This window comes from Symphodus melops (genome assembly GCF_947650265.1).
Source record: "Symphodus melops genome assembly, chromosome: 3".
Lineage (NCBI taxonomy): Eukaryota > Metazoa > Chordata > Actinopteri > Labriformes > Labridae > Symphodus > Symphodus melops.
The window spans coordinates 14,204,666-14,217,812 of NC_136693.1; the positions used below are offsets into that span (position 1 = coordinate 14,204,666).

The following is a 13,147-nucleotide window of genomic DNA, read 5'->3' on the forward strand; positions in this document are numbered from 1 at the left end:
TTAAGAATCTGGGTTTATTGGCTTTCACACAGTCTTGATCTGTAATACAATTGATGTAGTTTGTATTTGTTAAACTGAATGCTGTCTTAACAAAGTGTCTATGTCATTCATCTAGAGGATCTGGATCTGCGTCATCGTGTCCTTACCGTTCTGAATCCCATACAGGTAGAGTCCTGCTGGTGGAGGCTGGCTGGGCGGATTGATGTTTCCGCTGACAGCCGTCTGAAAGAGAGTCCCTGGCTGTTGCACAGGGGAGGAGGTTGTTGTCTGGAGGCTTCCCCCTCCATTCTGTGAGGCAAACATAGCTGACTGTGCAAGCTCCTGAGCAGCCAGTCCCCCCTGCAGAGAGGCTATGTTTGACTGGGGCATAAAAAGGCCCACTGGCTGCTCCTGCCGGCTATTTGAGCTGCTGCCCAGCTGCATCGGCTGCTGCTCCTGAAACATGACTTGTTGTCGAGGATCTGTGGGGTTCCCTAAGGCCATTGGCTCAGAACGATCCTGCTGGTTGACAGTCACCATGCTGGCTTGGGAAAAGAGCAGAGAAGGGTTTTGGGTCTCTTGTGAAACAAGACTGCTGCTGGTTAGTGGTGGCATCTGGCCCTGGCTGCTGAACATGAGGCTGGAAGTCTGATCTGGAGAGGACAGACGGTTGTTGCAGAAGAGTAGGCCAGATTGCTGTTGCTGCTGCTGGCCTGAGCTCAGAGTGTTTGCAGGATGTTGGGAGATGTTTTGAAACAGGGAGGCCTGCTGAGCTGGCTGTGTGTGGGGCTGAGCCTGGGAGGGCTGTTGCTGTTCCATAGGGCCTCTCTGCTGGATGGGGGAGAGCTGGGTCTGAGCCTGATATACCGACTGTGGTTCAGGAGCAGGAGTTTGTAGGGCACTGAGGAAGGCCAGCTGTTGCTGTTGCTGCTGCTGCTGCTGCTGCTGCTGTTGCTGAGCGCTGCTGCTCTGTGTGAGGAAAAGTCCGGGAGTTGAGGGCTGCTGGTCTGGAGACTGCAGGACTGTCATGGTGTTTTGGAAGAGAGTGGCCTGGACTTGCCCCTGGGAGCCTTTCTGAAACAAACCCCCCTGTTGATCTTGCGTTTCAGCCAGTGAAGTGGGATTGTGGAACATGGGTGGTGAAGGGTGTGAGGGGGCCTGCTGAAGGAAGTTGGTCTGAATTGAGAGCAGGTCACTTGCCTGCTGAAAGAGAGCTGCTTGCTGCTGCTGCTGCTGCTGCTGCTGCTGCTGCTGTTGTTGTTGGGCCTGTTGGAAAAGTGTCCCCTGGTTCGGCACCACTACTTGTGATGAGCCCTGCTGCTCTGAGCTCTTGCCTTGAGAAGCATCCTGAAACATGCCACACTGCATCTGAATCTGTGAATGAAACAGCTGCTGCTGTATATTCTCTAAAACCTGCTGCTGCTGCTGCTGCTGCTGAAGCTGCTGTTGCTGCTGAATTTGCTGTTTTTGGATCTGTTGTTGGTGCTGGATGTGTTGCTGCTGCTGCTGCTGCTCGTCATCAGACTGGAGTGGTAAGTTGCAGAACCCTTTGGCTTTAAGTTGCCTCACAGCCTCCTCCAGCTGGGCTACTTCATCTGGAGGGAACAGGGGCACCTGCTGCTGCTGCTGCTGCTGAGGGGCTGGTTCTCCACACAGCCTCCCCACAGATCCAGAGCCGCTGCCAGGCCTCTCCTGCCCGAGGCCCTCTCTCTCCAGGAGGAACTGCTGTGAGCTTTGCTGCAGCAAGGAGTCAGCAGGCACTGAAAAAGAACTGGCTGCTGCAATGTCCTGTTTCTGGATCGTGCTTAAGGGCTCTGTGTTGGTAAAAACAGTAGCCTGGCCTTTTTCTGAGTCACTTGCAGGTTGAGACAGGCTATTGGAGAATGGTCTGCTTTTATTTAGATGGCCAGCAGTAATGTCAGGGTTCTGCTGGGCTGCACACAAATCTTTAGTCTGCTGAAATACACAAAATAAACACATATAAAAGCAATACATTATATATATTTAAATTGTAAAAAAAATAAGTGAACTGAATTATACTGATCATTTATGTTTGCAATCACAAACAATTTCAGTTCTTCTTAAAACTTTCACCCTGTAAAGGTAACAAGTAAGGTCTTTAATCCAATCGTTAGATTACCTTAAATACACCTGATGACTGGAGGTTGCTGATCTCCATCGGAGTGACGTCCTCTCTCTTCACTAACATCAACAATGAAGGCATCAAAGCATCATCCAGAACTGTAAAAGCAAAACCAATGATTGTATAAAGTGTTGTTCTTTTATGAATTATTGGATTGCTGATGTGCCACTGATGTGGCCATGCAGTCAATATACAATTGTTGTTGTGTGGATTGTTAGCAAAAAAACACCTTGAATTTGTTCATCAAACGGGCAAGTCTTCACAGGGGAGGGAGCCTCTTTCTTCACAGGAACTTCATCTTTAGCTGAAAGGAAAACATCAGCAGATTTTTATGTCTGTGATCCCAACAAGCTGGAAATAAAGTAAGTATACAACAATATATACGATACAATAATATACAACAATGGGAGAGGCTAAATGTGGTGTACAGAACTGTAATTTACATTGATTATGATTGATTTAAATTGCCTTAATGATCCCATATTTTGATTTTTTTTTATCATAGCATAGTTACAAAGAACCTTGCAACTGAAAAAAGAGTTCTGTATCCTTGAAAGATGTTTCTGACACATGTTAATAGTTGCTTTATCTGCACTGAACTGTAGGGGGTGCTGTTGTCAAGTTAAGAATTAGATGGGGTTAGCTGGGAATACAAGAAGTTAATAAAAAAAGTAAATAATCTACTATCGAGAACACTTCTGATAAGCTCGTTTTCATATCAGCTAAAAAAAACCCACATTGATTTAGTAGATTGACCGACATTTAGTGGAACTAACCTGTATCAGGTGTGTAGGTGAAAGGTTGAACATCATGCGATCTCCCAGCATTTGTCACCACATAAATCCCCACACACACTGAGGAAGTGATGAATTGGCTTTGGTAAGGAGGAACCTTCACTATCAAGTGATTCTGGGAAGCAATCATGAAAGAAATGAAAAAATGAATGAACACTAGTGCAGATGTATAACACTTATAACACACAGTCAAATGGTGAGCTGGTTGTAAACAAGTGAATAAATATTCAATAATTTAGGGAATTTTTTATACAACAACATCACTCCATATATTCTGCTGTAACAACACGTCTGCAGTTACAGAGTGTATATTACATTATTACTATGCTCATAGTGCTAGGTAAACGAGTTAAAGGAAACATTTCTGCATTGACACATGAGGATGACTTATTATTATTATTATGATGATGAAAAATAATAATAATGTGCTCGATTCTTTTCTTTCTAATCTGCAGGGTTTTTTTCACAAGAGAATTCAGAAGTGTTCTGTTAACAAATAACGTAATGACATCTTTTCTATTAGCTGCTGAATCATCAGTTGCTACAGGGATAACACTCTAAGCTGGACTGTTAGGACACAATCAGTGTAGCTTTTGAGTCTGAGGGTAATTAGGTCAGAGCACAATGAGACTACTCAATCTTTGAACCAGCAGCTGTTTAAGATGATTACATCCAAATCCCCATACCAATCTGAAATGGCAACTTGTATCTACTCGACTCATTAGTAACTGGCACTAATCATTGAGTACAACAACAAAACAGGAGAACAATCACATGTGTACCTGGTGAAAAAGCTCCATGTCAATTTCAGCCTCTGCTTTCCACGAAGACTCATCTGGAACCGACAGAAGATGAAGCAAAGAGACTTACATGAAAAATGGATGAACCTACCGACATGTCGTATATTCAATTAAAAAGACTTCACTTTTTACCTGAGACATTCTCCTGAAATATTACTTTGGTGTCTTTCAGAAAGTTTTTGCCAATGATAAAAACCTCCTCTCCACCCCTCACTGAACAACAGTGGAGGGACTTCTTCAGGATTTCTGGCACCCCTGCAGGCTGAGCTGGAAACAGAGCAGAGGGAAGCTGTTTGAGTTCATTTATAAAGTTTATTTGACTTGCAAACATCAGTAAAGAGAATTTAAGTAGTTGTTAATCCAGACATTAGGACACCTGTTGTAATAAAACACTGCTATTCATCAGCAACATGGAAATATTCACAGACTCAAAATAAGATATTCCCCAGGAATAAAAAAGCAACAACAGATGTGTTTAGATTCAGACATTTAGCTTATTATTGTTTTGGGGTGGTCCACCATCATGTTTTATTTAAAACACATAAGCAAAATGATTTAAAGTAAAATGCCTTTAACCAAGTACTATATTGCATAACAAGTACTTACTCTGACTGTCATCATGCATTACAATATTAAAACCAGTATCTGTGAAAATGGAAGAAAATAAACATCTGTATTCACCAACGAAAAAAGTGAATCTCGGTTTTGGCTGCAACGGATATTTTCCCAAAATGACACAATGAGTTTAGAGGCTGCCTGTTGTTGACAGGGCTGTGAGTCTCATGGTGTCTCACTGTCACATAACACTCTTCGTTTCCATTCGTGTACTATGTTCAAGCAGTCGGCAATTAGATGCAACACATTCTCACACTTAACTATTTGATGCTTTAAAAACATTTTAAGAGCTGCAGATTCCCAGAACAGAGATGTGACGTGGTCATCCTCCTCAAACACTGGATGTCTCTCCGGGCCCCACAAAGAAACCTCGACAACAACTAACAACCTGAAGCTCAAACCACTCCCCTTTGCCTCTCACACATTTCACAAGGCTTATTCACTGGTCTACACATGCGCTAACACGCACACACGCGCACACACACACCCACGCAATGCCAACAGGGATTACATGTTTCTTTTTTCTTGAGTAAAGATATTTACTGGACTGCATGCTGGCTCTGTGTAAACAATAGAAGTTCACACACCTCGATTGTTTTTCCTTTCCTCCTCTTTCTCTAACGTCTCTCTCGAAGCACTTCTGCCAAATCTACTTACTAAGAAACTTTCTTATTGCCCTAAGCGTCTTTCCTGTTTAGGAAACCAACCACACCCTAATACTGTATGCATTGTTAAATAACACTTGAATCTGAAGGAATATTTACTCATTGTCTCCAAATCCAGACATCAAAAGACAGCAGTCTTTGTACCTCAAACTATATTAAACTTACAATCAGGACCCCATATATTATAAAGGAGAGAATAGATCTGTTGATAATGGGAAACTGTTGACTAAGTAGGTTACAGGTCAAGTGTCTGTTTTACTTTTACACAAGAGCTTATGCAACATTGTTCTATTCGCAAGTATCTCTAATCTAACACTTCTTCTTTTAGGTTGGACCACGATACCAACTCATAACATAGCGTTTCCACAGAGACTACCTCCGAGTCATTGACTTACTGCACAGGATCGGCGACGACGGAGTCTGCAGTGTGAGCACCGAACCATCTGGACGGGGAATGTTGACCCGAAATACCAGCCGAGCGCGTGTGCTCTTCTTCTTTGACCCGGCCACGCCGATGCGAGCCTCGACGTCGGCATTACGGAGCTTGAGGATCCCAACACAGTCCACCCTGCATGGAGAGACGATGATAGCTCGGAAAAACTTGGCAGTTTAAACAACAAACTGTACAGTGTTTGCTAAACGAGCGCAGCTCCTCACAACACTAAATAACTGAGCGTTTTATTAACACAACTGCATTCCCCGAGGGGATCAATCTACCATACACCTCGCACGGAGGTTCTTTATGCAATCATCTTGTTCAGCAACTGGTTTGAATTATCTCCGAGCATATGCACGATAGGGAGCCTTTTATGGTCTATATATGCATAAAAAGATAACTTCTTAACAAAATAATCAAATGTGATCACAAGAAGAGAACGTACGCCAGTGTCATCATAGTGCTTGGATCAAGTGACACCTCGATGACAGTTGTGCCGTCAATATCCACCTCTTTGCAGGCCGTAGTGTTTCTGCCGGTGACCCTGCAGGCCTGGTAAAATCCATGAGGCTTCACACGGCCAGCATCGTTGCCCACAAACACCTGCAAAACCACCGGCTCATTCACTCCCTCCAGCTGTGTGAGTGAAAACAGAAGAAACAATATGTGTATGATTAAAAAAAAAAACATGGTTGACAAATGCAACAGACCCTTTCTGTTTAAGAAAGAATAAACACTCGGATCAAGACTAAAGCTCGAACCATCCAAGAAATCAACAGACTTATCGTTTTTAAGCTTTAGATAAATGATCCAGTCATGTAAACCATTAAACTTCCACATCGATCAAGCAGGTTCCCCTTGATATGTCGTTAACGTGTAAACTGGCAAACTTTCACGTTAAACTTAATGTGCCCTGTCCATTTGCATCGCCTTCCTCAATTGAGTCTGAGCTTGTTTATCGGCACATTTTCATTCCTCCTCCTTGTGCAATCTAGATAGTGAGATGATGGAGAGTTCAAGCTTAGCTAAGACGCGTTTAACATAATCAAATAAAGACATTCATGCGCTAAAGTGGAGAACTGGAGGCCATCTTGGAAATCGGCTCAAACTCAACCTTGAGGACTCAGACTTGTTTGGACCACTGGTTTAAAGTGTTGAACGCTTCAGAGAGACCGTCACTGAATTTCAACAGCGTTTGAAGACAACCTGAGAGAATAAACAACTTCTTTTCGTCCATGCCGGTGATGAAAAGGGGCTGCTGAAATACTGTAGATTAAATCTTTTTAACACAACCATTCTCTAAACATGTATAATGAGAAACGATATAAAACACTAAGGGCCTGATTTACAAAGATTCCAGTTAAAGATTACTAAATTGCATGTTCACTCCAAAAGACTGCAGATTTGGTTTTTGGGCGTTTTGCGAGTGATCTATTAAGAAGATGATATGATATGAATGATGACAGGTGCAAACCTTGTGGAGGCGGTAGTATTTAAGTCAGGCTTTTTTGCATGTTCTACTGGTTTACGTCACTGAAAGTTTAAAAGCAGGATGACTGCCAGAGTAAAATAGGTATTAGTGAGAGAGGCAAATGAACATCCAGTATTTTTGAGTCCTTGCAGATAAATGTGAATTATATCAAAAAGAACATTTAGTTTATAAGAAAACCTCAGCATTACACATGGCCCCTCTTTTGTGCCTTTCATCTTTTGAATAAATTGTCAAATATTGCGCCTTTATTGTGCCCATGTCTCCTCCTAATTGCAGCCTGTTGTGCGTAACACTGAGCCCCCGGATTAGCACGTTCCTTTCAAAAGGTGTTAAACTCAGACACCGTCACAACCACTGCAACGTTTGCCTGGCTTGGCAAATCACATTACGTGTACTAACTTGACTTCTTTGCATTTTCTCCTCCCAGTATTTTGCACTCCGGGGCAGAAACGCCTCATGTTGCATATTCATTAAGATAAACGCACTAAATGGACAATACATGTTGTTTTGCTCATATCTAAGACACAGTCCTCACTTCACGCTGTTAGTAGATCAGACGGCACATTTTTTGTGGGTGGTATCAAGTCGGAACACGTTTTTGAGACACGCAAACCTTTAGTGGTTGCGCGCACGTCCCCATATATGGAGGCTATAGTCCTCAATGCAGGCGGCCCGGGTTCCACTTCAGCCTGTGGCTCCTTTCCCGCATGTCAATCCCCTCTCTCTCTCTCTCTCTCTCTCTCTCTCTCTCTCTCTCTCTCCCTGATTTCCATATATGTCCACTGTCCTGTCTCTAATAAAGGCACAAAACGCCCAAATATAAATCTTAAAAAAAAAAGCAAAAAAAAAAAAAAACAGGCCTTATGAAAGTACAATACAAGTAAAGACACCTTGAACCCTTCAAAGCCTCTGACAATAACTTTAACATTGACATAATCTTCAGTAAACAATGTAGCATGTGTCACCTTCACTGTTGGGAAGCTCTGCTGTGTGCGGTCCTTCACAGACCCTCGACTGCCTTCGGTCAGATAGCGGGCTCTGTGTTGAGTCTCAGGCTGGACGAGGATCTTCAGCTCCTTCCCTTCACACTTCTGTGGGTACTGTACCAGAAGAGTTCCTCCTTTCTGTTTAGTTGTCTGAGGATCATCAGAGCTGAAACAGAGCACTTCATTCAAATTTGGACATTTCATCTCAGTTTTCATTTTAGTTCAGGCAATACAACGGGCTCTTTCATATACTAAAAATGACCCTGTCCTCATTTATTCCCACCCCACCAAACAGCCCATGATGATTTGAGCGACGCAGAGTTTGACAGGCTCTCCATCAACCAGGTATGGTCCATCTGCAGCTCTTAAAGCGCTCTGAGCTGTCCGTTTGTTTATTCTGCTCTACCTATCCTAGGTCTTATGAGTGACTGTGATTCACTGTGGCTGCCCATTGTTTCTACTTCAGTATCCTGCCCCTCCCTCCCCTCTGATCTTACCGCTCTTCTTCAGTTAACGTGTGGAGGGAAATTTAGAGCCAAAATAGTTTGTTCAAGATTTCCAACTGCTATACAATGTGCCGTTTCCTAATGACAGCTTTTGTGACATGTGGGTGGTGTTCTGTTTGAGATAAGAGCCGGAGGACCGTTAATACAATTGTAATATAGCCTGCTTGAAAAGTTAACCTTGAACTACCAACGGGAGCCATTTTAGAGATAAAATGTAACAGCTTTAGAGTCATTGACATCTATGAATGTAGATGACTGTATTCAGAAGCTTTGGGTTTACTTCTGCAGAGACTAGATCATTTCTGCAGTGCTTCACCGAGCACCGACCTGGAGCGTTGTTTATTGGTACACACTATATGGAGACTGATTTGTTTATAACTCACTCACTTTGATTCTATTTAAGACTTTTGCATTGTCGGGGACATGGCTGATCTGGAGACAAGCGGCTGTGTTGGATCTGTTTGCCAGCAGCTAAAGCTCGCCTCAGCTCTAACTCTTTGTCTGTAACTAGGTTGACTAAAGGTTAGTTTGAGACAGAATTTCTGATATGGCCACCTCCATGTTTACATCTTATAAAGTCTATTTTCATCACCAATGTGTATACCATGGCCTCCTTTGACAACTGTATGATTAGTAGAGTGGTGTGACAGTTACTTGCCTTTTGAATTTTACATGTCAATAGTTATGGCATTTTAAATGAAGTGAATTTGAGGGTTTCACAAACCTTCCTTTTGGTCCAGTCTTGATGTCAGGTCCCAGCTGTGAGAGAACAAAGTGTGGACCTTTAGCACTGTCTGCATCAAACACGTCCATGCTGCCTTCCCCTGTAGGCACAGACTTCGGACCAGGCCTCTGGCGAGGCGTACGCTTGCGAGACTTTCGGGGCACCTCTGTATTGTCGTTGTAAGAGACGGTGCTCATGATGCTGAAGTTGGAGAGAGAGTCGTCCATCCAGATGCTGTTACTCTGCTCGGAGTCGTGAGACGCTTCACCCTGGCAGGACATCTGGCTCTCATCAAACAGGTCTTGTGGAGGCGGAGAGATGTTCAGTACGGTGCGGCGCTTAGATGGAGTCATCTCGCTGCTTCCCCTGCAGTTACCTCCGCTGCTGCCGTTACCATTCCCACTTTCTGCTCCGACAACCTCCGGCCCAGCTCTGCTACTCCTGATGTCGTCTGGGTCGACATTGGCGCAGTGAGCCAGGTTCTGGTCACTGGCTGATGTACTGGAATGAATGTTGGAGCTGGAAGAGGTGGGAAAAGCACTGCGGGGACCCTCCATGGTCATAGAAGAGGACATGGCATCTACAGTGCAAGTAATAAGACAGTGAATAAAGGCATCCCAACCAGTGTTGGCTAGCAGTCCCATTTAAGCAGCAAAATTTGTTGAAGATTTTGTTTTTTTTCTCGTCTTGCTTTTAGTATTGTTTTTTTAGTTTATCCACTATTTTTCTTTGTTCATCCAATTAAAATCTCCCCCTTTTATTGGATCTTACATGTTTGTGTCTAGTGCATGTGCTTTCTGAGGCTTTGCAGATGTGCAGTGTGCAGAGCTGTATGTGTTCTTTAAATAGGGGCCAAAGAAGCAGTCACCCATCCTAAAAATAAAATAAAAAATAAAATAAAATAAAAAAAATCTCTTGTTTAATTAATTAACATGTCAAAATGTTTTGAACGGATCAAGTGCTGTTTTCATGTTAACCGACAAAGTCTTTGAAACTTTGTCAAAATGATGAAACAGAGAGGGAAGTTTAAAACAGTTCAATGCAAAAATGTAATGCATGCCAATTATTGGAGCTTTTAATTTTCAATTTTCTTTTTTTTTTTGCTACAAAATTTCATTTGGTTGGGACTGAGCGTAGCCACAGAGACAAAAAAAACAAGCTTCTGACCTATGAAGCAGAGAACTGCAGACCATTTTATATGCAGACACTCCCTGCTTCAGAGGGAACTTCCTGGAATATAAAAATAGACAGCGAATGAGCAATAAGAGCTGAACAGTTAAAAAAAAAAAAAAATCAGATTTTATAATCAGTAGGAAAACACAGGGTATTTTGTATCTCAGAAAATGTTGCTCCGGCATGCTGACATACGTTGTAACTTTCAAAACATTCACAAAGTTAAAAGAACGAGATGAAAAGTGGGGAAAAGTCTGGTTAAGCTGCAGATCGTCAATAGTAGTTAGACTGATGTTGACTTCTGGATCGACTCACTGGTTTGAAAACACACAGTCCACAAGAAATGACTAAATAAATACGGAGGTAAGTTCTTTCTTTTTTATTTAACTTGAAGGAAAAAAAGGGATAAAACCTAAAATCTGTTAACAAATTTGATGTGAAGCGCACCATTAAAACTGTTAAGTGATGGGTGTTTACTCTCTTTTATTCCATCCCCACGGAAAATCCATGTATGACTTTGATTCAGGAATATAATTATTGCTGCAAAAAACAAAACAAAACATTTGCATTTAAAAGGGAAGTTAGAGTGTCTCCCTGAAACTATAAAGAATCATAAGCCAGGATACACTATTGGCAGTCTTCATAAAGCTTACAGTTCCATGTAAAGTGTGACATACTTCACCTGTGAGTGGCTGTACTGAAGCATTGTAGTTCAGAGGGAACACACTTCTGGATAAACTGAAATTCAATTTGAAACTGTGACACTTCAATGAGGAGCAGAGCAAATCAGCAAGCACAGTCCTGATGTCAAATATGCCTCCATTTGTTGCTGTTATATGTGTTTTTCAATATTTGCTCTTTCTAGTGCTTTGACATCGTGAATCACATCCACTTTAATTACTTAAGTTGTTTCCGCTCAAGAAATCAGGGGGTTTTAATCTTTGTACCCTTTCCTGTAAGAAAAAACCCATTCACGTGTTGTAATGTGTTTATAAGACAACTCAATGTCACGTCAGTGAAATGTGTAACTATTGTTATATGCTGCTAAAAGGGCCAGTTTAATTCTTAGCTGTCAAATAGTGGTACAGCTAAATCGTCAAAACAGCATATTTTTCAAAACTGTCTTGAATTTTTTTTCCCCATTTGACCGTACATCAAGCACAATCATCATTGTTGTATTTATTTCCCCAAAACAACAAATCAGAAAAGTGCTGAGGTGTTTATAAATTTACAAGCTTATGCAACAATGCTGGAGGTGTGGAAATGCCAAACAATGGGATTAGAGCCACTCCGAGACTTATTCTCTGTAACATTAAGAAAAGAAAAAAAGTATGTGAAGGATTTTGTGCTGAGTATGCAACAATGTGATATAATAGGCTTTGTTGGGCACTGTCAACATTATTGGGTAATTTGAACCCTTAAAACCATAAACCTATTTTAGATTCTGTCTGACAAAAAATGACTTGAGACTCTTATATAATCTATTACATAAAATGACATTTAAAAACTTGGGTTCTGCAATAAACAAACATCTCATCAGTACAACCTGCATTAACATCAACCTCTCCCTCCAACACATTTTCTGGTTTACCCAACTCCAATGACGTAAGTTGCTTGCTGAGTAGTTTTTTTTTTTTTGTTTGTTTTATTTGAAGAGGGTGATGCGGGAGTCTCACAGAGCTGCAGGCTGGTTTTCTGACAGGCTTCCCTGACCATTCCCTTCCCTTAGGTGTTTGTTATTCACAAGTACAGACAAGAGAAGCAGGAGGATTTCTGTGATTTCAATAAATGATAATGACATCCTTCTCTAGCCAATACCAAAAAAGCAACACGTCTCTACTATTAATATGGTGCAAACAAAGACGGATAATATCACAATGTGCACCTCTTGAATCTCCTGCAGGAGGTGTAAAAACTGCAATCCTGTTATTTTCCTCCAAAGCTGCTTTAAAAAGAAAAAAAGAAAAAAATCGCTCCTTCTGCCTCGCGTCAGTGTTTTAAATTCACTAAAGAGAGTGCTCAGACCTCTTCAAATGTATCTGACAGTTCCTGTTTTTGTTTGCTGAAGCATGGTTTCTGCACTAAGGTGTGTAAGCCTCCCAGAAATGATCGCATCGACCAAACAGCCTCATGACTTTTGGGTTTGCAGGATTTTTCTTAGAGAATTTTGGAAATTGTAATCATGATAAGACAAAGTATCTGATGACGAAATATGCTTTTATTGTAAATAAGACTTAAGGAAAATTAAATAGGAGAATATGAAGAAAAAAAATAGAATTAGGACAAATTGAAAACCCTAACTTGTTACTGATATAATTATATTAAAACATTTATCAGCCCTGACATGCGTCCCCAGAGCACTGTTGCACTGTTTTGTTTTTTCTTTGTCAGGGATGGAACATGATCAGTCCTGCTCGCAGAGGAGAAGTAAAGATACTGCATGAAGAGCAGGATCCTACCTGAAGCTACAGCAGCTGAAGGGGGAGGCCCGGCCTCTCCACCACTCTTTTGACTCATGACTTTCAGGTTCTGTCGAGTGGAGGATAACTGTAGCTTTCCAGGAAGAAGATCATAAGCTGATTCTGTTGAGAGAGAGATAGAGAGAGAGAGTGAGTGGGGGAGCAAATTAAAAGAAGGATTAGGTGGCAAGAGGAACTGAATTGCCCCCCGGGGACAAATAAAGTTTTTTTTTAATTTGAATTTGAATTTGAACAGGTTGGATCTGTAAAATAAGACTCGGGATTTCCTTGTCTGATTTAATGTTTAATGTGTTCCTTGGATGTCTCCAATGATATCACTTTCATGTTCTAGAAGCAGTGTCACAAATCTCAAAT

The 13,147-nt window shown here is 41.7% G+C and overlaps 1 protein-coding gene across 6 annotated transcripts in view; it reads right to left on the minus strand.

Annotated features, from left to right (window-relative positions):
* nfat5b (nuclear factor of activated T cells 5b) overlaps positions 1 to 13,147 on the minus strand; it is a 34,379-nt gene that overhangs the window by 4,640 nt on the left and 16,592 nt on the right. For 2 of the 6 annotated variants that reach the window (XM_079340396.1, XM_079340393.1), the window contains 11 exons: positions 12,773 to 12,895; positions 9,141 to 9,720; positions 7,890 to 8,076; positions 5,878 to 6,068; positions 5,392 to 5,564; positions 3,849 to 3,983; positions 3,699 to 3,751; positions 2,899 to 3,031; positions 2,352 to 2,426; positions 2,120 to 2,220; positions 147 to 1,935 (listed from right to left, as the gene is read on the minus strand). In XM_079340396.1, coding sequence (XP_079196522.1) covers positions 147 to 1,935; positions 2,120 to 2,220; positions 2,352 to 2,426; positions 2,899 to 3,031; positions 3,699 to 3,751; positions 3,849 to 3,983; positions 5,392 to 5,564; positions 5,878 to 6,068; positions 7,890 to 8,076; positions 9,141 to 9,720; positions 12,773 to 12,830 — 3,475 coding nt within the window. In that variant the 5' untranslated portion in view covers positions 12,831 to 12,895. Of the gene's footprint in view, positions 1 to 146; positions 1,936 to 2,119; positions 2,221 to 2,351; positions 2,427 to 2,898; positions 3,032 to 3,698; positions 3,752 to 3,848; positions 3,984 to 5,391; positions 5,565 to 5,877; positions 6,069 to 7,889; positions 8,077 to 9,140; positions 10,371 to 10,760; positions 12,628 to 12,772; positions 12,896 to 13,147 lie in introns of those variants that run through there. The other 4 variants (XM_079340398.1, XM_079340397.1, XM_079340394.1 and 1 more) reach the window with 4 other exon arrangements.